Source organism: Nelumbo lutea, chromosome 1 (genome assembly GCF_056320005.1).
Source record: "Nelumbo lutea isolate HS-2025 chromosome 1, American lotus-T2T, whole genome shotgun sequence".
NCBI classification, from domain to species: Eukaryota; Viridiplantae; Streptophyta; class Magnoliopsida; order Proteales; family Nelumbonaceae; genus Nelumbo; species Nelumbo lutea.
This window is the reverse complement of record NC_142684.1, coordinates 151,290,385-151,315,826: the sequence shown is the minus strand read 5'-3', so window position 1 is coordinate 151,315,826 and position 25,442 is coordinate 151,290,385. Positions and strand designations below refer to the sequence as shown.

The 25,442-nt window shown below is 37.8% G+C and overlaps 1 protein-coding gene across 1 annotated transcript in view; it reads left to right on the top strand.

The window, feature by feature from the left end:
- The window catches only part of LOC148878378 (protein-tyrosine-phosphatase IBR5-like), a 40,946-nt gene extending 22,570 nt beyond the window's left edge, over window positions 1-18,376 (top strand). The window contains exons 3-5 of the mRNA XM_088953858.1: window positions 16,483-16,540; window positions 16,623-16,729; window positions 17,718-18,376. Of these exons, the coding sequence (XP_088809984.1) occupies window positions 16,483-16,540; window positions 16,623-16,729; window positions 17,718-18,019 (467 nt within the window). The 3' untranslated portion in view covers window positions 18,020-18,376. The remainder of the gene's footprint in view (window positions 1-16,482; window positions 16,541-16,622; window positions 16,730-17,717) is intronic.
- The last annotated feature ends 7,066 nt before the right edge of the window (window positions 18,377-25,442 follow it).

The window sequence follows — 25,442 nt, the reverse complement described above, 5'->3', positions numbered from 1 at the left end:
GAGAAGAAGAGAAGAGAAGAGGGGAGGGAGGAAAGAAGGGTTTTGTAATGTAACAGGCCGCCAGCCTTTATTTTAATATATATAGGGTGGAAGAAATAACAAGGGAAAAGACCCTTGTGCCCCTAAGTACAATAACAGACATAACAGAAAGAAAAAACAAAGTAAAAAACACTTTAATTAGCCAAACAGGCCCTAACATCAGCAACTAAATTATTTTAACATTATTTTAACACTCCCCATCAAGTTGGAGCATAGATGTCAATTATGCCCAACTTGTCACACATCTTTGTGCCACACATGATGGAGACCTTTGGTGAAGATATCTGCAAGTTCTTCTGAGCTGACATATGGTGTAGACACTTCTCCACTTTCAAGTTTCTCTCTAATAAAATGCTTATCCACTTCAATGTGTTTCGTCCTGTCATGCAGAACTGGATTAGCAACAATATTGATGGCAGCTTTATTGTCACAGTAGAGTGACAGGATTGCTTATTGCGAAACCCAATTCACCTAACAGATTTCTTATCCACATGATTTCCGCAACCCCATGAGCCATCACTCTATACTCTGCTTCAGCACTAGATCTAGCCACCACAGAAGAGAGAAAGGCACAATACGAAGGCAAAACATGCTCATAGGACACAAAATTAGAGATAGGATGATTAGTGGTACAAGACCTAACACCCTTCCTCCTAGCAATAGGAATATTAAGATCATTGGTGACAAGTGAATCAACATTTAAAGGAGCAGATATATCAATGGGAGCAAGTGTACCTGGCTGATGAGACGGATCTGCCTCGGGTGAATCCGATGATGTTGGTTGCATAGTGTCAGGCTCCATGGCTCTTGAACTTTGTTGGCTCTTATGGCGACGATGAAAAACCCAGAATGGAGGATCAGGTAAAGGAGGTAGTTGAATTTGAGTCGTCGCCTGTTTCTCCTCAACCCTACTCTCCTCCTGAGGAGAAACCGAGAAAAAAGGTTGATTCTCAAAGAATGAGACATCGATGGAAACATAGTACTTGCGAGCAATGGGACCATAGCAACGATACCCCTTTTGAGATTAAGGATAACCAAGAAAAACATAAGGAATAGCCCGAGGATCAAGCTTACCACAAGTAGGGGATAGGTTGTGGACAAAACAACGACACCCAAAAACACGCATCGGAATGGTGGACAGCGGGGCTGTAAGGAACAAGAGCTGATGTGAGGCCTTATACTCTAGTAGCCGAGAGGGTATGCGATTGATGATATATGCCACACACAAGATTGCATCCATCCAGAACTGTTTTGGCACGTTCATATGAATCAACAAACCACGAGCGACTTCGAGAAGGTGACAGTTCTTTCGTTCAGCGACACCATTTTGTTGGGGTGTCCTGGCACAAGAGCTTCGCTGAAGTGACCCACTCGAAGCAAAAAACTTTTTGAGATTACTATGGAAATATTCCTTCACATTGTTCGACTGGAAGATATGGATTTCTGTTTGGAACTGAGTGGACACCATGCGTTGAAAATCTTTCACAATTTGTGGCACTTCATCTCGTGATTACATAGGATAAACCCAAGTGTATCTAGAATAATCATCAATCAAAGTAATGTAGTACTTATAGCCAGCCGCAGTAGGTAGAGTAACAGGGCCCCAAACATCAGAATAAGCAATATGAAATGGAAATTCAAATCTTTTATTTTGTAAGGGTAAAGAACTTCTACAATGCTTACTCAACTGACAAGTTTGACACTGTAACTGACTCACTGACAAGGACTCAAACAACTTTGGAAACATAACTTTTAACGACTCAAAAGAAAGATGACCTAAATGACTATGCCATAAATAGGCTTGACTCTCACTTGACGAACTCGTGGACTCTGTCGCACTAGACCAACATTATTCTCCAACACATAGAGACCATCCACCATGCTTCCTCTACCAATCATCTTCCCCGAGGTCAAATCCTGAAACACACATGAAGATGGAAAAAAAGTGATTGAGCAGTTCAAGGAGTGAGTCAGACTACTAACGGTCAACAAATTAATAGGTAATTTCGGAACGTGCAGTACATTAGGAAGAGTAAGGCCAAGTGGGAGAGGTATGGTGCCTCAGCTAGCTATGGTAGAAAAAGAACCATAAGCCAGTCTTACCTTATCTCTCCCGAAGAGAAGGTTATATGTCTAAAACAAATTAGACTTACCGGTCATGTGATTTGAGGCTCCGGAGTCAATAATCCAAGGAGAATCAGTAGTATGAGATGACACATGGAAGGCTGTGGCATTACCTGATGTAGACGCAAACGAGGTAGAAGGAGTAGGCCCACAATCCATCTGGCGGAGAGTCCTACCATACAATTCCAAATGTTCACGGAAGGAGTTGATAATATCTTCCTTAGGGTCAGAACTGGGATGTCTTTCCTGAGTTACTGAAGGACTAGTCTCTGTCGATGCCATATTAGCTGAGTTATACCTTTTTTGATTCTACTGGCCTAGTTTCTTGCTCTGATCAACTGCTGACTTCTTACCCAAATCTTGTGCCCATTTAGGTTTTCCATGGAGATTCCAACATGTATCTTTCGTGTGTCGTGTCTTCTGGCAGTGAGTGCACCAAAGCTTGCTCTTATCATCTGATTTTTTCTAAGTGTCACCCTTTTTAAAACCACCTTTGACATTTGTATCTGAATTTTCCCGGACAGCTAGGGCAACTGACTCCCCTTCTACACCATTCATCACACTTCTTCTGCTTTCTTCTGATTGCACCAAGGCATGCACCTCCTGAACTGATGGCAAGTCTTTACTACCCAAGATCTGCACCCTAATGGACTCATATGACGGATTCAGCCCTAGGAGGAAGGCAAACACTTGTTGCTTAGATACAAGTGACTTATAGGCCTTTGCATCTTCATCACACTTCAAATTCACATTCTGATAGTGATCAAGTTCTTTCATATTGATGTCTAATCAGAATAGTACATTGAGAGACTCCTCTCCCCTTGTTTGCAAGTAGAGGATTCAGCTTGTAGTTAATATATCCTGGCATAGTGTCTCTGCTCTTAATAGGTGGACTTCGCTTGTTCCCATATCTCACAAGCGGTTTTAGCCCACATAAAAGTCTTCCTTACTTGTGGCAGCATTGAAACCAAGAGCCAAGACATCACCATTACTGTTCTCTTGGTTCCACCTATCATGCTCAGCACTTCCATACTTCGGTTCCTTCACTCTCCCATTGATGTATCCTATTCTTCCCCTAGCAGTGATGTAGAGTTTTATTCCCCTAGACCACTCAAGGTAATTCAGACCATCAAAGGGAATAACAACCATGGGAAAGCTCATGTCCATTCCCCCACTCACTCCATTGTGGCTCCCTGAAATCTCTGAAGTAGCAGAATTCTCAGTCGACATGGTCACACAGTAAATCAGTCCCAAACACCGAACTTAGGACCCCTCCTTACTCCACAAAACAATGCTCCACTCAGTTCACACCCACACACTTAGGTTTAACAACCAGGTTGAGCACAAACAGGACCAAATTCCGGACAAAACAGAGGTAATGGGCAAACAAAATTGTGCAACTCATCTTTGAGCACAAAACAATGCTCCTTACCTCTCCTTTCATTAATAAAATTAGTTAACTTTATTAAAAAAAAACCGTGCAACTCATCTTTGAGAACATCTAGTCCTGAAGTATGCCTCTCCATAGGTTCCACATGCTAATGTCTTGGGACCCATGGGCAAACAAAATTTCCATATCTATGCATTCCACCAACGTGAATCATGGAATACTTTTTCTGACACAAGCCTCTAATGATTCTCCTATAAACTAAAATAAGAAGATATTATGCCACTTCTTCCAAACAAGCTTGATTCTTCCTGGAAAAAACATGAACTCAACCTCTCCTATCACCATGGATGAGTAATGTTGTTCCTTAGACTTGTGAACTCATTATGTATTGTCGTTTTTGTAGTTTTAATCATGTTTATATTAATATTTTCTAGGATACCATAATATATATTTCTCTAGGAATGAAATTTCCATTCAAATTGAAATTGTGAACTTTTCCTGTGGTATTTGTAGGTTGTCATTGATTAGTCCTAACTCCTTACTACTCCTTCAGTCATTGTAGTGAGTGTTATATCAATTTTAGTGTGCCCATATCTGGGTTTCTTTTGATTTCAAACATTTAAATCTTTATGTGTCCTATTTTTTGTTGATTGGAAGAAGCTATGTTGTTATGATCAAGATAGGTGTGGCCACTATTGCACCCAATTATGAGTTTTTTGGTGGGTACCCTATTATGAGTTATACTGCAAGAATTCATATTCATTTGTTCCCTGTATCTTTGATATCAAATCCTTAAAATATATATTTTACTTAGTTCCTTAGACTTATAAATTGATGCCTGCTATTTTGGTTAATATAATTATCTATACAAGTTACTAAAAGCTACATTATATTGCTTCAGAACTTCCTCGACTATCTCCTACTCCTAATGGCATTATATCAATATATTGGTTATCCTTCCATTTAGATTTTGCTTTGCCTTTGGTTTAAAAGCTTAGCTTTTGGAAATAGGTCTTAATGAACTTGTCTTCTTATCTTGATTTTTTTTTTGATGAATGAATAAGTAGTTTTAGTAAAGAGAACAAAAGAGAATACAAACAGCCTTGGAGGAGCCACGAGGTGCTACCTCCCCTTTAGGGTGACTACAGACCCATATTTTAACAAGAACAGAATAAAACTGTAGATTAGCCCAATATAAAGAAGCCCGAGAAACCCCTTGTTTGGCCAGAGAGTTTGCCAAAGCATTTGCTGATCTACAATTCACTGGAAATTGGTTGACATATTCCTTGTGACCCATCTCACTTTTTTCAGGAGATATCTTTAGCCCCAAACAGGACTGATCAGATTCATCAACCAGCCCACTACAACCTTGGAGTCACCTTCTATTACTAGGTCCTGCACCCCAAGTTGGTTAGCAATTTGTAGGCCTTGTACAGCTGCAAGCATTTCAGCTAGGGGTGAGAAAAAAAAAACCGAACCGACCGAAACCGAACTGAAAAACCGGTTAACCAAACCTGTCGGTTCGGTGTTTTTAAAAAATCGAAGGTACCGGTTCAGTTTCAGTTAACCAATACAAAAAAGCGGCGGTTAACCGAACCAACTGGTATACATATATTTCTATATATTTTATATACATCTATTTATGTATATTATATATACATATATTTATGTATATTATATATTTTGTATTTTTAATATATTATAATTTAATAAATATGCATTATATATTATAAATATATATTTATAATATATGATATATTATTTATTATTTAAAGTATAATATTTTATATTTATTTATTTATATTTTTATAATATATATTGTAAAAATAAAAAAACCAAAAAACCGACTGGCTTCGGTTCGGTTTTGGTTACCGGTTTTCCAAAAACCGGTAGTACTGGTTCAGTTCCAAAATAGCCCCACGGTTCGGTTAACCGAACCATGAGCACCCCTAATTGCAGCCCTTGTTGAATCTCCAACTCCCACTAGAAAACTGGTAGTACCGGTTCAGTTCCAAAAAAAGCCCCACGGTTCGGTTAACCGAACCATGAGCACCCCTAATTGCAGCCCTTGTTGAATCTCCAACTCCCACTGGACCTGAGAATAAAGAGATAATGTTGCCATCTTGTCCCTCAGAACCCTTCCAATGCCTGAGGGTTCTGGGTTGCTTTGTCTGCTACCATCAAAGTTCAGCTTTACAACCCCTTCTGGAGGGGGTGTCCACCTTACTCGTGTCCTACTCTTCTTAGAGACTACAAAAGCCACCATTACCCAACCTATTCGAATGTCATCAAAGGAATAATTCAAAACAAATTAGAAGTCTTTAGCCAAAAGATGGATCTTGTTAAAATACACTCCTTAACTTCTTCAAGACTCCTTTCTTTTCCTTCCTTGGAATATACTGGCATTCCATTCTTCCCAAATAGTCCAAACCATAGCTGCTCTTATGCATTTCCACATCAGTTTTCCTCTCTTCGTTGGCCACTAAAAAGTTGACGGATCAAAGAGCATTTTTACTTCAGAAAGCAACTTCCACTTGCACCCAAATAAAGAGAAAGCCCAAGTCCAAATATTTGCAACAAAGGAACAAGATAACAGCAAATGGTAACAGTCCTCATTCTAAACTTTACACATTGTACACCAGTTTAGGGATAAACACAAATAAGGTCTCTTCTTTTGCAGGTTATCCAAAGTATTAATCTTCCCATGATAACTCTCCCAACAAAAGGAAATTATTTTTATTTATTTATTATTATTTTTTTTTTTGGGGGGGGGGGGTGGGATAGGCCTAGACCAGATTTCTTTCACTTGGAAAACCCAAGGGGAAGAAGAGCAATGGGACTTAAAAAAGGAAGCACAAGTAAAAGAGCCATTTGACATCAGGGTCCAAACTCTTTATCTGGATTGAGGGGGTTCCAAGCAAGCAGAATCCAACAATAATAAAAGCTCAGAGACACAAATAAGTTCCTCATCATTTAGGCCTCTACGAAACCTGAGATCCCAGGCAGGAGACAAAGGGAGAACTGGATGATGAAGAAACCTCAAAATAGGCTCCTTGAAGAGGGAGATAGTATAAAGAGAGGGAAAAAGATCTTTTAAAGGTTGGTTCCCCACCTAAACATTTTCCCAAAAAAGAACAGAGTTACCTGAGCAAACATCATACCTTACAAACTTGAGGAATTTAGGGAGAATGCTAGAAATTTCCTTCCAAGGAGTAGTGAGTCGAGCCCATTGAGATATCCCAGCATCCCAACCTGTTTTAGAACAGCCATGGATACTAGCCACCACTTCATGCTAGAGCCTCTTTCTTTCCATAGGCCACCTCTAGAGCCATTTGCCTAAAAGAGCTTCATTTTTGTTGATTAAGTTCCCTAATCCTAATCCCCCTTCTTCCTTACAACGTTGATTACCACCCAACTGATCAAGTGATTCTTTTTCTCATCTCCTAGCTCACACAAGAAGTCCCTCATTAGTTTTTCTAACCTCATAGCTACCCTAGAGGGTATCCTAAAAACGGATAGAAAGTAAATAGGAAAATTAGCAAGAGTAGCTCTGATTAAGGTGATTCTTCCCCCTAATGAGATGTAATTCTTTTTCCAAGCTAGTAGCATTTTTTCGAACTTTTCCACCACAGGGTCCCAGAAACGACTCTCATATGGGTTAGGACATAGGGGAAGCCCTATGTAGGTCAAGGGCCACTTAGAAGCGGAGCAGTCTAAGCATACAACAATAGACTCCAACTCCCTTTGATCTAAGTTTTGTCCCACCACACAACTCTTTTCAAGATTGACCTTTAAGTTGGAAGCACTCTCAAAGAATGAAATTCAGCACTCTCACCACTTCAGAACCTTCGCAAAAAATTATAATGTCATCAACAAACTGAAGGTGGGTTACAGGGATTTGATTTCTCCCTATTCTCCATCCTCTTATTGATCCAGCCCTATCCCCTTCCGATAACAACCTACTAAACATCAGTATGAATAAGAAAGGGGCAAGTGGATCTCCCTGTCTTAAACCCCTATAAGTAGGGAAGAAATCATTCACTCCCCCATTGATTAAAACTGAATAATGGAAAGAGGAGAGGCAACCATTTATCCATTTGCACCATCTGTCTCCAAAGCCGCACTTTCGAAGCACCTCTAATAGAAAGCTCCAATTTACCAAATTGTAGCCCTTTTCAAGATCCAATTTGCAAACAAAACCTTGAGTTTCCAATCTTTTCATCTCCTCAAGACACTCATTTTCTATTAAGATTTAATCAATTATTTGTCTTCCTTGAACAAAGACACCTTGAGCTTGACTAATGAGAGAGGGAAGCACCTTTTTGATCCTCAAGGACAAGACCTTAGCCAAAATCTTGTAGATACTTGTCACTAGGCTAATTGGTCTAAAATCTTTAGGATGTAAGGCCTATTTCTTCTTTGGAACCAAAACTAAGAATGTTGCATTGATTCCTCTACTAATAATGAAACTATCTCCAAACTCTCTAAAGACCTCAAGCAAATACAAATCTTCTTTGATTATATTCCAACAATCCTGAAAGAATGTCGTAGTGAACCCATCTGGTCCTGGTGCCTTAGATCTTTCCATGGTAAACACTGCTTGCTGAATTTCCTCCTCAATATTCCTTTCCAACCAAGCTTTGTCTTCTTCAGAGAGGTTTGGCCATTCCACATCAGTCAATTCGAGTTTTCTTCCTTATGGCTTCCTGAGAATAGATTTGAAATGATTTACAAAGCAGTTGGCTATCTCTTCATGGGAGTCCAATTTTATTCCATCCACTTCAAGTTTGGTCACCAGGTTTTTCCTCCTCCCATTGGCAAATTCATGGAAGAATTTGGTATTTCCATCACCTTCCTTGATCCATTTGTGTCTAGATTTTTGCTTCCAAGAAATTTCCTCATGCAAAAGGATTTCTTCCAACTCCTTCAATCTCCGTCTTAATTATCTTTCTTGTCCACTCATTTTCCTAAGGGGTTCCTTCTCATCTAGTTCCTCTATTTGGGATAAAGAGCTGATTTTAACTCCTCCATTCTCTCAAATTGGTCCCTATTCCATTCATTTAACTTTGTTCTTAGGCTCTTCAACGTTTTAAGGAATTTTACCCCTTTCCACTTCACCGCCCTCATCTCTTCACTCCACTACTCTCCCACTTTCTTTAAAAGTCCAGATGTGTCAACCACATGTTTTCAAATCTGAAGGATCGAGGTCCACACCTAAACAGTTCCTGCCCAAGTACGATTCGGCAATGGTCATTAAATAGAAATCTGTCCAACTTAGAGGAAATTGGGGTTTCCTGAAAATTGGATCAGGTGAAATGAGCTTGCAGTAGGGGGAGCTTCTCCAATTTGCAGATATTAATGAAATCATTGAAATTCCTTATGTTGGTTGTGCGAGTCTGTTGGGGGTTATTTGATTCATTAGTAAATTTGGTTACATTGAAGTCCCCTCCCAAGCACCAAGGACCTTCCCATAGTCCTTGTATCCCAAATAACTCTTCCTAGAACTCTTTCCCCTCTCTGTAGTTGTTTGGTCCATACACTTTTGTTAACACCCAAGTGAAACCATCCTCCACCATTCTAAATTTAATTGACACCGAGAAGTTCCATAACAATTCCTCCACTGCTTCCTTGACATCCTCTCTCCAAAGAGTTACAATACCCCCTGACGCCCCCTAAGAAGGTGTAGAGACCCACCTTTTTCCTCTTGACTTCCAAAAAATTCTAATCCATCTCTTGTCAAACTCTGCTAGTTTAGTCTCCTATAATATCACATTGTCTAGTTTTTTCTCTTCCCAAAGGGTCCTTGTTCAACCTTCTCTTCCTTGCACTACTTAATCCCCTCACAAAATAACTGATAATTTTCATGGTAACTATGTAATGATAGCCACTCAAATGTATGGTCCCCTACTTAGAGACCTTCCTTCTTTCCCCTCTTCCACTGAATTCAATATCTCCCTCTAAGTCTGAAAGAATTCTCTCTACCTCTGATCTTTTCTTTTTCCTCTGGTTTTTTCCTATCTCAGATTTTCTAGCTGTCACTCTGGGTTTTCTCAGGTCCTCAATCTTTGCTAGGTTTTCCTCCCAAAGTTCTTCTGCATTCTTATAATCGTCAGGAAGGGTACTGATTTGTCCCCAGATCCTTTCTACTTCTTCTTCCTGAAATTTTTTTAATAACAGCTCTCCCCCCTCAATGCCTCCCCTCTCAGGTTCCCCTTTTTGGACCTCCACTTTATTTGGATTTCCTTCCCGTAACTCCTCTATCTGCTTGAACAATTCAAGATGGGTGCAAATTTGATCCCATATCCTCTCCAATCCGTCCTCTTGTTTCTTTTTTCAGGTCAAGCTCTCCCCCCCTTGGCTACACAAAGTCCCTTCTCACCACCTTCCCTCCAATAGCTGTTTCTTCCTGTTGAGAAACTGGGATACCTGTTACAGGCAGAGAACCCATATCAGTAACCAAAATCGAATTGACAGACGTACCTGGACAGGTTGGAAAATCCAGCTTCAAGCGTTGAATCTAGGGCCAATCCTTCGCCCTGTGATGCCTGCAGAGGAGTATCATGTTCCATCAACACGCTGTTAACCATGGCATCCAAATCCCCCTTAGATTGTTGTTCCCCAACCAGTGTCTTTGTGTGCCATAGCAAGAACGAATCCTGTTTCTCTGGGTTGCTATCAGGACTAAGCTGCTCTGTAGAACTGGGAGGATTTTTTGGGTTAGGTGTGCCCTAACTTTCTTCTATAATTGTTGCTATTTTGACTGTCACATTCTGGGGCGAACGAGGTTGAGAAAGTTCCTGCTTTTCCTGTACAGAATCCAAATCTTCTCCTTTGATGAAAAGAATCTCGGTAAAAGAGCTGTTTTCATCGAAAACATCCCTCGGTTGTGGTGGCTCTACACTCCTGAGACTACTGGTGTCATCTATATCAGTGTCTGAGTACCTCTCTTCCTCTGTTGAGCTGCCTACCTCAAAACCCATCAGAATCTGAGCATCATATATTGTATATATGATGTCTATATGCATTGCTTTGTCCTAAAGCAAATGGGGTTACTTACCGGGGGTGTGGGGCGGGAGATTCACATGCACCATATCAAATGACATTCAAAGTATAAAAAATAAGTCTTCAACCCATGTTTTCACATTTGTTGTCCTGAGATTTGACAACTATACCAAGCAATGGCCCCTTTGATTTCTAGTGAAGCTTCTAATGAGGTTTGTAGAAGTTTCAAATCTTGGCCATTGGATGTGGATCTATACAACATTTTAATTCAGTTTTTTATTGGAAATGGTAACTTTCATTAAAGATAGCAATTAAACAACATACACTATCAACCACTCAGAATATGAGTGTTGACCCCATCAACATCAAGAGTTATAATACAGCCCAAAAGAAGTTTTCCCTGAAGGTCCCTTGCTTGGCCAAACTATCTGCCACAGAGTTGGCTGACCTCCTTACCCATTTGAAATTTTGAAGATTACTCCAGCATCCCTTGCCAAGCAGATTATTTCCCTTATTTTCTGTCTAAAAGTCCATACACCCAATCTTTTCGTCTGCAGCTACCCTATTAACAGTTTAGAGTCTCCCTCCACCTCAAAGTTCTGAAATCCCCATTGCTTGGCAAATCTCAGGCCTTGTAGTAGATCCAAAATTTTAGCTCTCAGAGAATCTCCCACTCCTATGGGACCAGAATATAGTGCCACCAGTCTGCCCTCCCCATCCCTGAAAACTTCCCCAACTCTAGAGGGTCCTGGATTAACCAAGGAGCTTCCATCAAAATTTAATTTTACCCTTTGTTGTGCTGCAGGTGTCCAGTAAGGCTAAAAAACAGACTGTTTGGTTGAAGAATTTGCCACTGCTGACCAACCCCTTAGTATATCATCCATCGAAAAGTCTTTGAACAAGTCAATAACTTTCACCAGTGTATAACTTCGATGGCTACGCAGCAATGACTTGTTCTGTTGATCTTTATACCCCACCTTTTAATTCATTCATTAACTAAATTCAGTTAATGAGGTACAATTGTGACTTTAACTAATTGCTTACTAATCAGGACTATCACTATTGGTTTTCTCTCTCTTTTCTCCCATATAATATATTATTATGGAGAAAAAAGTTTTTTTAATCAGATCATTTAGGGAAAATCTAGCTGAAAGCTTAGTAATAGGGGGCAGGTAGAATGTTCTAGCCTATACTTGGGGATGTATGAAAGAATGGTTTTTATTACTAATTAATAAACCCAGGTCATCAATTAGGTGGGGTTTCACTGAATATGCCATGTATTCAATCCCACCATCCACATCACCTTATTACAACTTTGTATTGGAATTTACTCAAGTGATAAGAGCTGTCTAAACTTCTAGATTTTAAGGATGCTCGTAAAAGATGAGAAGAGGATTATAGAAACTCTTTTTGAGCTCTAAACCAAGTTACCATCAGTGTTATGTGGACTCTCCTAAATGAATGAAGTGTTTTTGTTGGACACACTTCAGACTTTTTTTTTTAGTAAAAATAAAGTTCTATTAGAAAAAAAAAAAGAAAAAAAAATTGATACAGTCTGCCAGGTGTTAAGGAAACACCTGCATACAAACTAAAATATCACAATCAGCCCAACTACAAGTTCAAATAAATTATCCAGATTACAAATTTGAAACCCCAGAACTTCCCCAAGGTCCTCTTTTTTAACTTGTCTAAATTCTGGTAATAACAGGACCCATTCTGCAACAGATTCGCTAACAGCCACCACCATCCTATCCAAATTCCTAGCTTTGTCTTCTAAAACTCTTCTGTTTCTTTCATTCCAGATGTTCCAGCATATTGCAAATGGAATGCAACTCCAAATTAGCCTTTCTTTCTATCTTCCTATTTTCTTTGGCCATGATGAAAAAATCTCTGAAGGGAACCTTGGCTGAAAGTATCTTACCCCAAACAGAGCTGTGAATAAGTTCCATATGAATCCAGATGTTTTACAAGAAATAAACAGATGGCAAACAGTTTCTTCTTGTTCTTTGCATAGGAAGCATATATTAGCTATATTTAAGCCACTACGTTCAAGTGATCCATAGTCAAGATGCTATCCATGGCTGCAATCCATTGGAAAGGCTTTAACCCTAGGGGGAACCGGATTTATCCATTCACCTTCAGCTTGATTTGAGCATAAATGGTCCCTAGACTCCCTACAAAGAACTGAACAGCATGAATAGCAGGATTTATCCATTCACCTTCAGCCAGCCTATACAACCTTGTACACAACTCACTCAACTTTCCAACCCCACGCCACCAATCATCTTCCCAAAACCTGATTCTTGGTCCATCCCCTACTGAAAAGCTTGTTAGGCTTCTAAATTCCTGATTAAACTTCATAATCCCTTTCCAAACACTTAGCCCATAGAATGAACTCACCTCCCTTGATTCTCACCCAAATCTCACCACCCCATATTTCTCCACCACCACTCTCCTCTATAATGAATTTTTTTTTTTTGATCAACAACTGGAATTTATTAGATTAAAAGAATTTAGTTACAGTGCTCCAAAGAGAGAGAAACAATCTTAACTCTCTCCGGGAAGATAACAAAAATGAAAAATTTACAGAACAGCCCAAAACATTTGATCCTTTCCCACCCCCTGCTTTGCCAAAGCATCAGCAAATGCATTTGCTGTTCTCTTGACCCACTGAAACTTGACTTCCAGTCCTCTAGTTAGCCACTTAATCTCCCTCCTCTCATTAGCATATTTCCAAAGTCCACTACCTTCTTGTAACCAACTTAAGACCAGCTTTGAGTCCCCTTCATTGACTAACTTTTGTATATTCAGTTCCTTAGACTTCCTTATACCCTCCAGTACTGCATAGACCTCAGATTTGAGAGTCTCCAAATCCAATGGAACCTGAATACAAAGTGAACACCTTCCCATCCTCATCTCTGAAAACCTCTCCTACACCTGATGGACCTGGATTTCCTTCACTACTTCCATCGAAGTTTAGCTTTATAAGTCCACTTCCTGGTGGTGACCACACAGGACAAACTAAAGAACGAGTAGGAGCAGAATTTGCCACCTCCAGCCAGCTATTCAGCAACATATCCGTAGAAATATCAACAAACAGGTCCAAGGATTTTAGCCAATGCACCACCCTCACTGATACTACTACTTCAATAAGGCGTTCTTTACTTCTTTCAATTTCAGAGAAAATTCTGGTGTTCCTTTCCTCCCAAAGAGTCCAACAAACGGCAACCTGCACACATCTCCACATTATCCTTCCCCTTTTGTTTGGCCAACCAAAGAATGGGGGGCTAAACAAACCTTGAATGTTTGGAGGTGGGGTCCACTTGCAACCAAAAGAGGAAAGAAACCATTCCCAAAGATCAGTAGCAAAGGGGCAAGAAACTAATAAGTGGTAGGAGCTTTCACTATTAGCCTTGCAAAGAATGCACCAATTCAGAGACAGGCACCAAAAATGCCTTCTTTGGAGTACGTCACATGTATTACATCTTCTGAGGAAGGCTTCCCAACAAAAGGCTCCAATCCTTGGAGGAATCGGCTCACCCCAAACATCCTTAACTGGAAAGTTTTGTGCAAATGGACTGGATGAAGGCAGTAAGGACTTGAAGAAAGAGGCACAAGAGAAGGTTCCAGAGGGAGTTAGGGTCCACAGTCTCTTATCCCTCTCAAAGGGATCCAACACCACCTGATCTAAGATCTGAACCAGATCTTCAGTCTCTTATCCTCTATAATGAATTTTCCTCTCTCCCCAATCCAAATCTCCACAACCACTTACCTATCAATTGCTTATTGAAAACCTTCACCCATTTAAAACCCAACCCTCCCCTTTCCTCAGGCCTACACACCTTTTCCCATTTGACCAAATGAAACTTCTTGCCCCCACCCCTCCCACACCTTCCCATAAGAAACCCTTCTGAATTTTCACATATATTCCATGGATTATATTGAGGGACAGATTGGATGTTATTTTTTTCCTACAAAATGTTACTAAGTAGCAAAGATAAGCTTTTGAAAACTTTTCCTATAGGACTATAATGATGAAATTCAACAAAATATTGTGTTTTTCAATAATGTATACTTGTACTTTGACATGTCCACAAGTCCTCTCATGTCCATATCCATGCAACATTATTTGCCACATGAAAAATTACTTTATTTTGGTAAACTTACTACATCTGAACTAACTAACCAGTTTTCACCATGCTTGATGCAGTTTCATAAGGTTTGTTCTAAGATATTCCTATCTAATCTACTATTCTCATATTTAATTCAATTTGTAGTATTGGCCTTCACTTTTGGATATGAGCTTGTCTCTAGTTATTTAGTTTCTTTCATTATTTTCTAATAGAGTATGTAACTTGTTAATAATTATTATTAGTGTTGTTGTTATTTGTCACATTCTTCTTATTATTAACAAGTTATCAATTATTATCATCATTGTTAATATTATAAATTTGTTCTCTATTTTTGTTTTTATACACATGTAAAAGTATTACCTACTCTAGTGTATATATACTGTTTTTAAAAGCAAAATTATTTGTTTTGGGCTGCCAGCTTTTCCTTCTTTTATCCTTAATGAAATTACTTAGTGCTTCTAAAGGAGTCTGCTCCGTAAGTTCTATTCAAATTGATACTTGTAGAAAATTAAAATTTGTGAAGGATTTGATAGTCTTATTGCTCACAGGAGGCTATTATTGTCATTTAAAGTTTTCTTGGCTAGCGATATTATTAGCGGTGCAACTTGAGTTGGGTTTGGTTTAGCAGTAATTATATTTTAACTAGGCCCAAGCCCAATGGTTGAACTGGGCTTACACCCCTATATTATCAACATAAAATATTTCCTGTCCAAAGCAATATATTCATGGTCATGGGGCAGTTGGGCCCCAAAACCCTTGCCACCTCTTCAAAGTAAGCTCTTTTGGATATTTTTTTAAATAACATAGAAATTATGGATGATCAATGTCACTCAAAGAAAATCCATTATAGGGTTAACATGGGCTGTGATAGTGGCAACTTGGCTGATCCCCTATTTGATGCAGTTTGGATTAGGCAGACAGTCCATCTGGTAGGAATAGGTAAGGTTGGGATGGGGGAAACTCTGTCCAGACCTAGGAACCAAGCTGCCATCATGCTGTTCTACCAAATTGATAACCAACTCTAAGTGCTCAATTTAAGCATGACTAGGGTCTAACTCAGAAATCCTATTCCAACCTATATGAGGTGGGTCTTGAAACAGATTAAGAGGGATGCCAAACTTGAAGTCATGTCCTTTCATAATGATATTTGTATACACTAAACAAAACACTTCTCTCATTTATTTTGTTATGAGCAATACAAATACACTCATGCTTGTATGCTCATGCACATGTGCTTGTTTGTTACATGTGCACCAAATATACAGTGCACTAATCTTCGAAAAAACATGTTAATATGATGCAACAAGTAGAAGTTTCTTGGTGTATGAACAATGAATATCAATCCTTACAGATGGGTGGGACTCTCTTGTTTTTGGGAGCTCCAGCAGGTGGCCTGTTGTATCATTATATCCTTTTCATCAATACAGTTCACCATTTCTTTCTAAAAAATGTTGGGTTTTATCTATGATGAGGTTCACTGCTTTTGAATCTTATCTGTGGTTCTTCACTGAGTTTACCATTTGCTTATTGCCTCTATATGTTTTCATTTTCTCAATCTGATTTTCTGTTATTAACCCTTAAAAGTCTTTACAACCTTGCCAGTTTTGGTTTTCTAATTGGTAAATGAGATAAAAATGTTACTATTATTCCCAATCCCCTCACCCCCCTTGTGTGGCATTGTGCATGCATTCGTAGTCTTGTCACCTAATTCCTACAAGACCAGAGTTTAATATGGTTTTCTTGCAGAGTATATATCTGCATATATTCTACTTAAAAACTCTTTTGTTTGTGCAGAGCAATGTGAAAATGACAAGGCTCGTGTTCTTGTCCATTGTATGTCAGGGAAAAATAGGTCAGTTGTTGCTGTTCTTGGGTGATGTGAGCTTCAATACTTAGTGCTTTTGGCAGAATTGTCATAATGCAGTCTATCACAGGTCACCAGCTATTGTAATAGCATACTTGATGAAGCGTAAAGGATGGAGGCTTGCGCAAAGCTACCAATGGGTGAAAGACCGGAGGCCATCTGTTGATCTAACATCAGGTTTGCATATCCTTATCTACATGTACTGCTTTCTTTTCTATAATCTACTTTTGTCTGGATACTGAAAAAAGAAAGAAAGAAATCTACTCGTGTCTGAAGTGCTGCCAAATATGGGATTACAAATTGATTTTGGAGGTTAGAAGATGTAAAAATAGATGAGAGGAGGAATATGGAACTTATCAATTTGAAGCACACTGAACCATTGTAGAATAATGTAGAAAATGCGAAACACAAGTTCAATTAAAGTCAAATCATCAACTTTTTCTTGATTAGAAAGCAGCAGCACTACCTGGTAAAGCATCCCTAGTTTTCTGACATTAAGAAAATGAAACTGCTAGACTATTGTGAGTTTGATTTGTGGCACTATTTGTTAATTTTCAGTTCTTTTTGTCATAACTAATAAGATTCTTACTGTTATCAACAAAAAAAATGTTGTCTTTCATTCTTCCAATCTCTGTATGGTATATTATGTGAGCAAATAGCTGCCTACTGTAAACGATATAACAACATTTTGAGACTGTTAGATGTTACTGTTTCTCATATAGTAGCAATTAGAAAATTTGGTATTCAGCTGTCACAACTTTGGATCTCAATGTTTATACTTACGTACATAGTGTGGAGACCAGTTTGATTGAGTGCTGTGATATCTTTAAATGCTATTGAAAGTCGTAGGAGTTTTGATAGGTCACTGAGGTTTTACTTAGTGTCCGATCATCATGATAGTATACATGTATTTGCAGGGTTGTGGGACCACCTTTTGATGGAACTCTCATGGTCTATTTTTTGTGTTTAACTTAATTTCCGTTAGACCATAAAGGATAGATGGTTTAGATTCTTTTTTCATGTGGTAGGACATTTTCAATTAGTAGCCTCCATCCATCTTGCATGATTTCTATGGTGTATGGTGACTATCACCTTCCAACCTTAAATATTCTCCTTCCATAGTGCACAATTCCTTGTTTCTGACATTTCTGCCCATGAATTGTAGCTGTATACCAGCAGTTGGAGGATTATGAAAGGAAGATCTTTGGATCAATTGAGAGTGCTCCAACCCTACCAGTTTTCTCCTTGTCTGAGGCGCCATCATTTGCTTTCAGCTTCCCAAAGACTACCAACCCAGTTCCTGTCCCTGCTTTCAACTTGCCTGCTATGACATCCATTTTTGACCGTCCAGCCTTGAGTATTCCTCCTCATGAGTTCACATTTGGAGCTGGCCAGAACGAGAAGAAGGTGGTTGATATAGGTGGCAGCCCTGCAAATGAGAATGATACCATGATGGATGGCTCCTGAATTTCCTGTTTTTCCTTTTGCAAGATCATATTTCGTTCTGAAGTCAGCCCCAAATATGACGAAGTTTGCAATAGAATATATGGATACCAGACGGAGAAAAAAGGCACCATCTCAATGTTTGTGTGAGATGATTACACTGTTTTTCCTTGTTTTTGGTGCCAAATGTTCTTTCAAGTGCAACATCTCAATCACTGATTATCCTTTGCTTGTGTGAGATGATTACACTGTAAAGGGTTTTGTTTAAAGCCTATCAACTATGGTATGTGCCTATAAAGACAAATATGATGAAGTTGATGTGTTTGTAAATATACAATGGGCCAAGTTCCTGCCAACTAATAATATTTTCTTTTTGATAAATTTGCCAACTAATAATATTTACAGGATATTTTATACAACATTGTCCTATGTTGGAACTTGGAAGCGTTTATTTTCCACGTCCCTGCAACCATGGTTCAGTTGGACCGGAAAAACCAGGAAGGTTAGGTGACCGGTTTCGTTTTTCACCAAAACCGGATTTTGGCAAAAAAATGTTGATTTGGTCAGCAAACTACTGACCTGGGTGGTTGAACCGTTCAATGGTTTTGACTGTTTTATTTTTTTTATTTTAATTTTTATTTTTTATCAGAACAGGCCAACTGTTTAATTCGAATGATTGGACCGTTCGCCCCAGGAACTGGACCCCTGACCGATTCTTTCTCTGGATCGGTTTTAAAAACCTTGCCTGCAACAGAGACGTGGTGAAGGGCTCTGCATTCGAAAACTTTGCTCAAGCATTTGATCTCACATATAGGGTCAGGCGATATCAAGTCCAATAATTATTAGCACCCAGGATGATCGGATTACGTATTGCCTATCTTTTTCTCTTGTATTTCTTTATTTTTATAATTTATAAGTGGACGTGTACAACCAACATTCAAAATATCGATACCGGCGTATCAGGTGATAGACTCTTTTTTTATTTATTTTTTAAACTAGTTTAGGGCTAGTTTAAGGTTCCTCCACCTCTTGAATCGGTCAAACCACGATACACCTTCTGTAAAGGTGTATAAGGGGAGTTTCCAAAATAATATATATCGGCTCATACATATCGATACTCTGAACCTTGTATACAACTATTACCGTCATATAGCATTTGGATTTAACTTTGATGATGTTCACGTCACTATTGTAAAGGCACCAACTATGCAGATGTACAAATCACCACCTAACAAAGAACATGTTGACAATTCAGGAATGTGGGCTAAAGTTGGGTTCTATTTCTGTGTGGTAGTTTTATGGTAATGTGAAAATCTCAGCTTCTCAATTCATGGGAGCTTAGGTCACAGAAATGGGCAGTTTATCAATTCAACGGGGCATTGGGGGGCGGTGTGTGGCTCAGGTTTTAAAGGGAAAAACATTTTCCCGCACCCTAGCATTTGCCTTAGATGTCTATTTTTAAGGGCTGGACAAAGCACGCAGGTAATAAAAAATGTATACCCCTTTATAAAAAAAAAAAATGAGATGTGCTCTAATTATTATTCTTTATTTTTATTTTCAAAAAATAATCTAGAAATCCGAACTTAAATAGCATAGTTTCATTCTGTTGATCGTAATTCCTAACCTCATACCAGATTTGTCCATGTAATTATCCCCAGGACTTGTGTTTCTGAGCCTATATATATGAGCGGGTACCTGTGCAATGCATGGGAAAATCTGAAAGATTGAATAATTTTATTTATTATTAATTAATTTATAAATTAATAATCAAAATTTGCTGTTAATTAACTAAAAGTACTTAAACTTATTATTAATATTTAAAATTTTAATAATTGTATTTTTCATTTAATGTTGATTTACAAAAAATAATTATTGTTAATTTAATATGAACAACTATTTTTGTAACTAATTTAATTTTATTAATCATTTGTAATAATTTTAATAACTGTTATTATTTTTGTTATTTTTAAATGAAATTTTGATTGACTTTAAATAAATAAAAATAATTATAAAATTTAACATTTTTATTAAGTCCACTAATAATTAACAATTGTATAGGAATGGCAACAGGGCGGGGCACCCCATCCTTGTCCCCACCTTAGAGTCAAGACACTTACCCCATCTCCGCAATGTCCCTAGACTGTTATTATTTTTGTTATTTTTAAATGAAATTTTGATTGACTTTAAATAAATAAAAATAATTATAAAATTTAACATTTTTATTAAGTCCACTAATAATTAACAATTGTATAGGAATGGCAACAGGGCGGGGCACCCCATCCTTGTCCCCACCTTAGAGTCAAGACACTTACCCCATCTCCGCAATGTCCCTAGCGTCAAGCAGGTTCGGGGCAAGGTACCCACTCCCCGTTAGGAACAGGAAATCTTCGAATTTCCTCACTTCATCTTCAATGTTGGGTGAGTTCAGGGCAAAACACCCACTCATTATCAAGGATGTGAAATCTTCAAATTTTCCCTGCCCTGTCCCCAGTGTTGGGCGAGTTCAAGACAAGGCACCCACTCCCTGTCAACACATTCAATTTGATGACAAAAATGATAAAAATGATATATTGAGTATCAACGACATGGTAAATTTCTAAAGGTATACTAAATTGTCTTTAATTTTAAAAAATGTAATTTTATGAAAATTTTGAAAAAATTATTACATTTGTGTAATTTTAAAAATTTATTCAAAATTATTTTTAAATTGTTATTAAATAATTTATTTTCTTTGTAAATGGTTTACTTATAGAATTATACTAATGTGTCTTATATTTTCTAATATAAACTAATTAGTAATTTCCTTTTTTCCAATATTATACTAACTTGTATTAATAATTTATGTAATTATTGATTCAAATTACAGTTTTCCCTTTCCCATACTCATTTATCTTTATAAATTTCCATAATTTATAATGAAAACTAAATAATTTTTCAATAGTTTTCCAAAATCTATCAAATGTAATAAGTTTTTCTAAAATTTACAAAATATTCCAATAATTTTCAATAATTATTTAATAAATTTTAAATAAACTTTCAAAAATTTTATATCTTTTAATTTCCAAAATGTTATTTTATGAAAATGTAGTTTTATGATTTTTTTTGAAAAATTTATTACATTTGTGTGATTATAGAGATTTATTGAAAATATTTTAAATTGTTATTAAATATTTATTTTTATTAGGTAGTTTACTAACAAAGTTACACGAATTTACATTTTATTTTCCAATATAAATTAATTAATAATTTTATTTTCTAACATTATAATATTTTATTCCCCATCTTCATTCGGTTATTAACTATAATAATAGCAATAACTAAAATTTTATACTTTTTGATAATTGTTAAATATAATTTTCAATTTATGAAAATTAGTTAAAGAGTTTTCAATTTCTATAAAATGTTGTTAATTAACATGAATATAACAGTATTTACCCAAAATACTTTAAAAGGTCATGATGAGTTAATTAATAACAATATTTATTAACTTTTGGTAATAACACTATTTAATACTCACTGAATATGGATTGGATTAAATATTAATTGTATTTAACTATTTATTAATTAATATAAATATTTTAAATGAGAGAGTGGATATAAATTGGGGGAGAAATTTTAGGAATTGATTGGAGAGTGAGTAACATAATAAGTTCCCAATGACTTAGAGGAGATGCCTTAGGAGAGAGATTCTAGGAATATTTTTAGGTAGTTGGATTGGAAATTGTGACATGGCTTAATGGGAGTGGTGGGAAGGGGAGAGGAGTGAGAGTCAAGGAAAATATATCAACTGGCTTAATGGTGACATGGTTTGATTCCAAGTTTCTGCTACAATTAGAGAACATATCAACAGAGCAACCATTAGTTGGTCCTACTTCTTTAACTGTTGACTTTCTTGTTTGGTGTCCAATCATATTCCAAACATTAGTGATTTTTCTCTACCCATAAACCCCCAATCCTGGTGACAATGGGATTTGATCCAAGTCTCCATTTCAACCAGCCAAAGGCCTTACCAATTGAGCCAGTTGGCATTCCCTTCCAGAAATTGGTGATTTTGGACGACCATTTCTTAGGAATTGGGATCTACTCCTCATAGAGCACTTCACACCAAACTCATAGCCACATCCCACCCTGAATTGGGAACATCTCTTCATGAATGTTAAATACGAGTGCAGGAGATGTTCCCAATGTATGGCCAGGACATGATGTGAGGTCAGTGTGAGGTGTGCTATAAGAAGTAGATCTGGGCTCCTTTGGTATAACCATTGCCTTTTGAAGTCAACCGAGCCCTCCCGTAAGACTATAACTACAAATATTTCTTTGGTAGGGGTATAACTTGGGTGGGCTTGGATTGGGATTTTGTCAAAATTGAATGGGCCCAGTTCAAAAGCCTGAACCCGAAGGAGTGTAAAATGCTAATCTGGGATAACCCAAGTTGCATCCTCCCATTCTTGGGTAAATTTATGATACAAGAAAGGTATGATATAGGAAGAGCTTTGACCAATCAACATCCCTCCCTGGTCAATTTTGATGAATACCACCTGATTGGTTATAAGTTTCTCTGATATCATGTTTGAAAGAGGCATCAAAATTCAGTGAGACTTGACCAGTTTTGAGCGCAAAGCTTGTATCAACTTATATGAGCTACCCATCCAATTGCTGCACCGCTTTGCTTCCCTGTTTGAAAGAGGCATCAAAGTTGACCTTACTTTGTTTGAATTTCGATGGTTTGCATTTGATATGTTTAATGACTTCTAGTTGCATGCTATATTGATATGCTCTTAGCTAGGGGTGCTCACGGTTCAGCTAACTGAATCATGGTCCCATTTTCCAAACTGAACCGCTACTATTGATTTTGGAAAACTGATAACTAAGCTGAACCGAAGCCACTCGATTAACCAGTTGATTGGTTTGGTTAACTGTTGGATTGGTTCATCAGTTTTTTTATATTTATAAAATATATTATAAAGAAATATATAAATATATAACAGAAATACATAAAATACATAAAATATTATATTAAACATAAAAAATAATTTATTATATATTTATATATGATGCATATATATATATATATATATTCCAGTCAATTCGGTTAATCGTCAGTTTTTTAATATTTGTTAACCAATACCAAACAAGCACCTTCAATTTTCCAAAAAGAAAAGGAACTGAATTGAAATCAAACCAATTGATTCGATTAACTGGAATTTTCAGTGTGGTGTTGTTAATTTTCGGATTTTTAGTTTTCCATGATCACTTCTAGAAATAATCATCTCCTAATACTTTTGCTTAAGAGTGAAAGTCAGGCTATGTTAGGTAGGGTTTAGATCAGTCATGACCTAGGGGTGCAACTTAAGTGGACCTCGAGCCCAGGCCGAAGTCCAACCCAAATGCATCAAATTATAGTACAGGCCATGCTTGGGTTTAGAAGATCAGATTTAACCTTGGGCAATGGCCTTAGGCCCAAATCTTAAGGTTGGACTTGGGTTGACCATAAACTTGACCCAATTGATTCACCCGAGTTGCACCCCTACCCTAACCCAACTCAAATTGTTGGACTCTAACTCTAACCCAACTTTGTGATTTTGGGTTAGGTTGGGATCATTCGTTGGCCCAATTTCCTAACTTCTCTACATTGAAATGGTCTTAGAGATATATTATAAATCAAGGAAATTAAGAGATGACAAAAGAGCATGTAAACGTGAGGTTTATTGACCTCACCACGGAAAGCATGTGATTACACAGATTGTGCCTCTATAATATATTTTTTTTTGGTATCTTGTGAAGAACCACAAAACGGGGGGTAGCCCATCCCCCAACCCATAACACAGTCACACTCCAGAGAGACGAAATTGTAAGCCAAGTTTTTAGCAGTTAAACAACACTCCAAGATAGCAGAAGCTTCAGCACATACATCCCTACAGGAACCACATTTTGCCACCAAAAAAGTGCCACAGGAATCTGTAACCCAAAAACCAAACCCACTAGTGCCCAAATTACAAAAGCTACCATCCGTTTTGGCTTTGCAAAAAGAAAATATGTGCAGAGAAACTTTCAGAAGTTTTAAAAACAGAACGAGATTGGCCAGAGAACAGCTGTTGATTCTTGAAGGGAAGCTTTCATCACTTCTCCTCCATCTGTTCACATAAAAAACACACACAACAGGATCAGGATCTATTCCTTTAAACACAAAATTATTTCTAGCTTTTCATATAGTCCACATGATATAAGATGATAGCTCAATCACAGAATCAGCCCTATCATCCCAGTTTCGCCCAACCAAGCGGTTGGAATGAAAATGAACCATTTTGAATTCAATTCTTTGGGGTTGGGCTAAGACACCACGATGGACGATGGTGTTCAGCACGTGTGGCACATGTTAGAGTTTTATGTGTGTCCCTGTTGACTGTTGTGTTGTCTACGACTCTACCTTATTTAACACATGTAAATGAAAAAGAAAAGGAATTCCAACCAGGACCAGCCATTGCAGCCGTACATCCGGAACATCTCCCCAGCGAGATATTCCCAATTCCCAATGTAATGTGAGGCTGGCTGCAGTGGACTGTTGGGACAGGATTGACCTGCTCAAAGAAAAGAGACAATAAGAAATGGATCTAAAATGCAAATCTCAGGCAGAGCCGTTAGATTGTGTGCAGATGTTTTTGTATTCCAACTCAATTCCCTAATGCCTATTTCCGAATCACGCCCGGAAAGCGGTTACATACAGCTTCCAGTTTCACGCTTCGGTTGGATTTGTTTACCCAGAAGAAGAATAAGAAAGATAAGCAATTCTTTAATCTTATAATGTCGGAACTCGAAAGGGTAATAATATTTTCTCTGCCGTATTGTAGGTTCAATGAACCTGGACAACCAAAATGATCCAATGAATCTAGACACCTAAACCAATTATTTTGCGAACTCAACTGAATTATGCGGCACATCGGGACAATTGCTGCCCACGTGGATGCAAATGCTATGATCTAGGTTCTTGGTTTTAGTCCACGTCAGTAGTGGGCCTCCTTCCCAGTTCCCATGTCATCAACAAATTGATGATACCAGTTGGTTGGTTATCAATTCCTTTTCGGTACCGTAGTGGTAATCCTATTCCTCTTTCAATCATCCCCTTTTGATTGACATTGACATTGACATTGCCATGCCTCATGCTACACGACAAGTTAACGGATACGAAACGGCAGATTAAACGGCGTAAGAGTTAGTGTATTGGCTAATACCCTTGAAATTAATTATTATAAGAGAAGCCAGACTTAATTTAGCTGCAAAAACGACTAGGTTCACTACTCTTGCTTCCTGTGAGACTGAGCGGAACGAGAGGGTAATAAGTAATAACAAGGAAAGCAAACTTTGAAACAAAGGGAATTTTCGTGTACATTACCAACGTGGGTTTCAAATGGGTTATGGGACCCTCCAATCACTCTTAATCAACTGAACT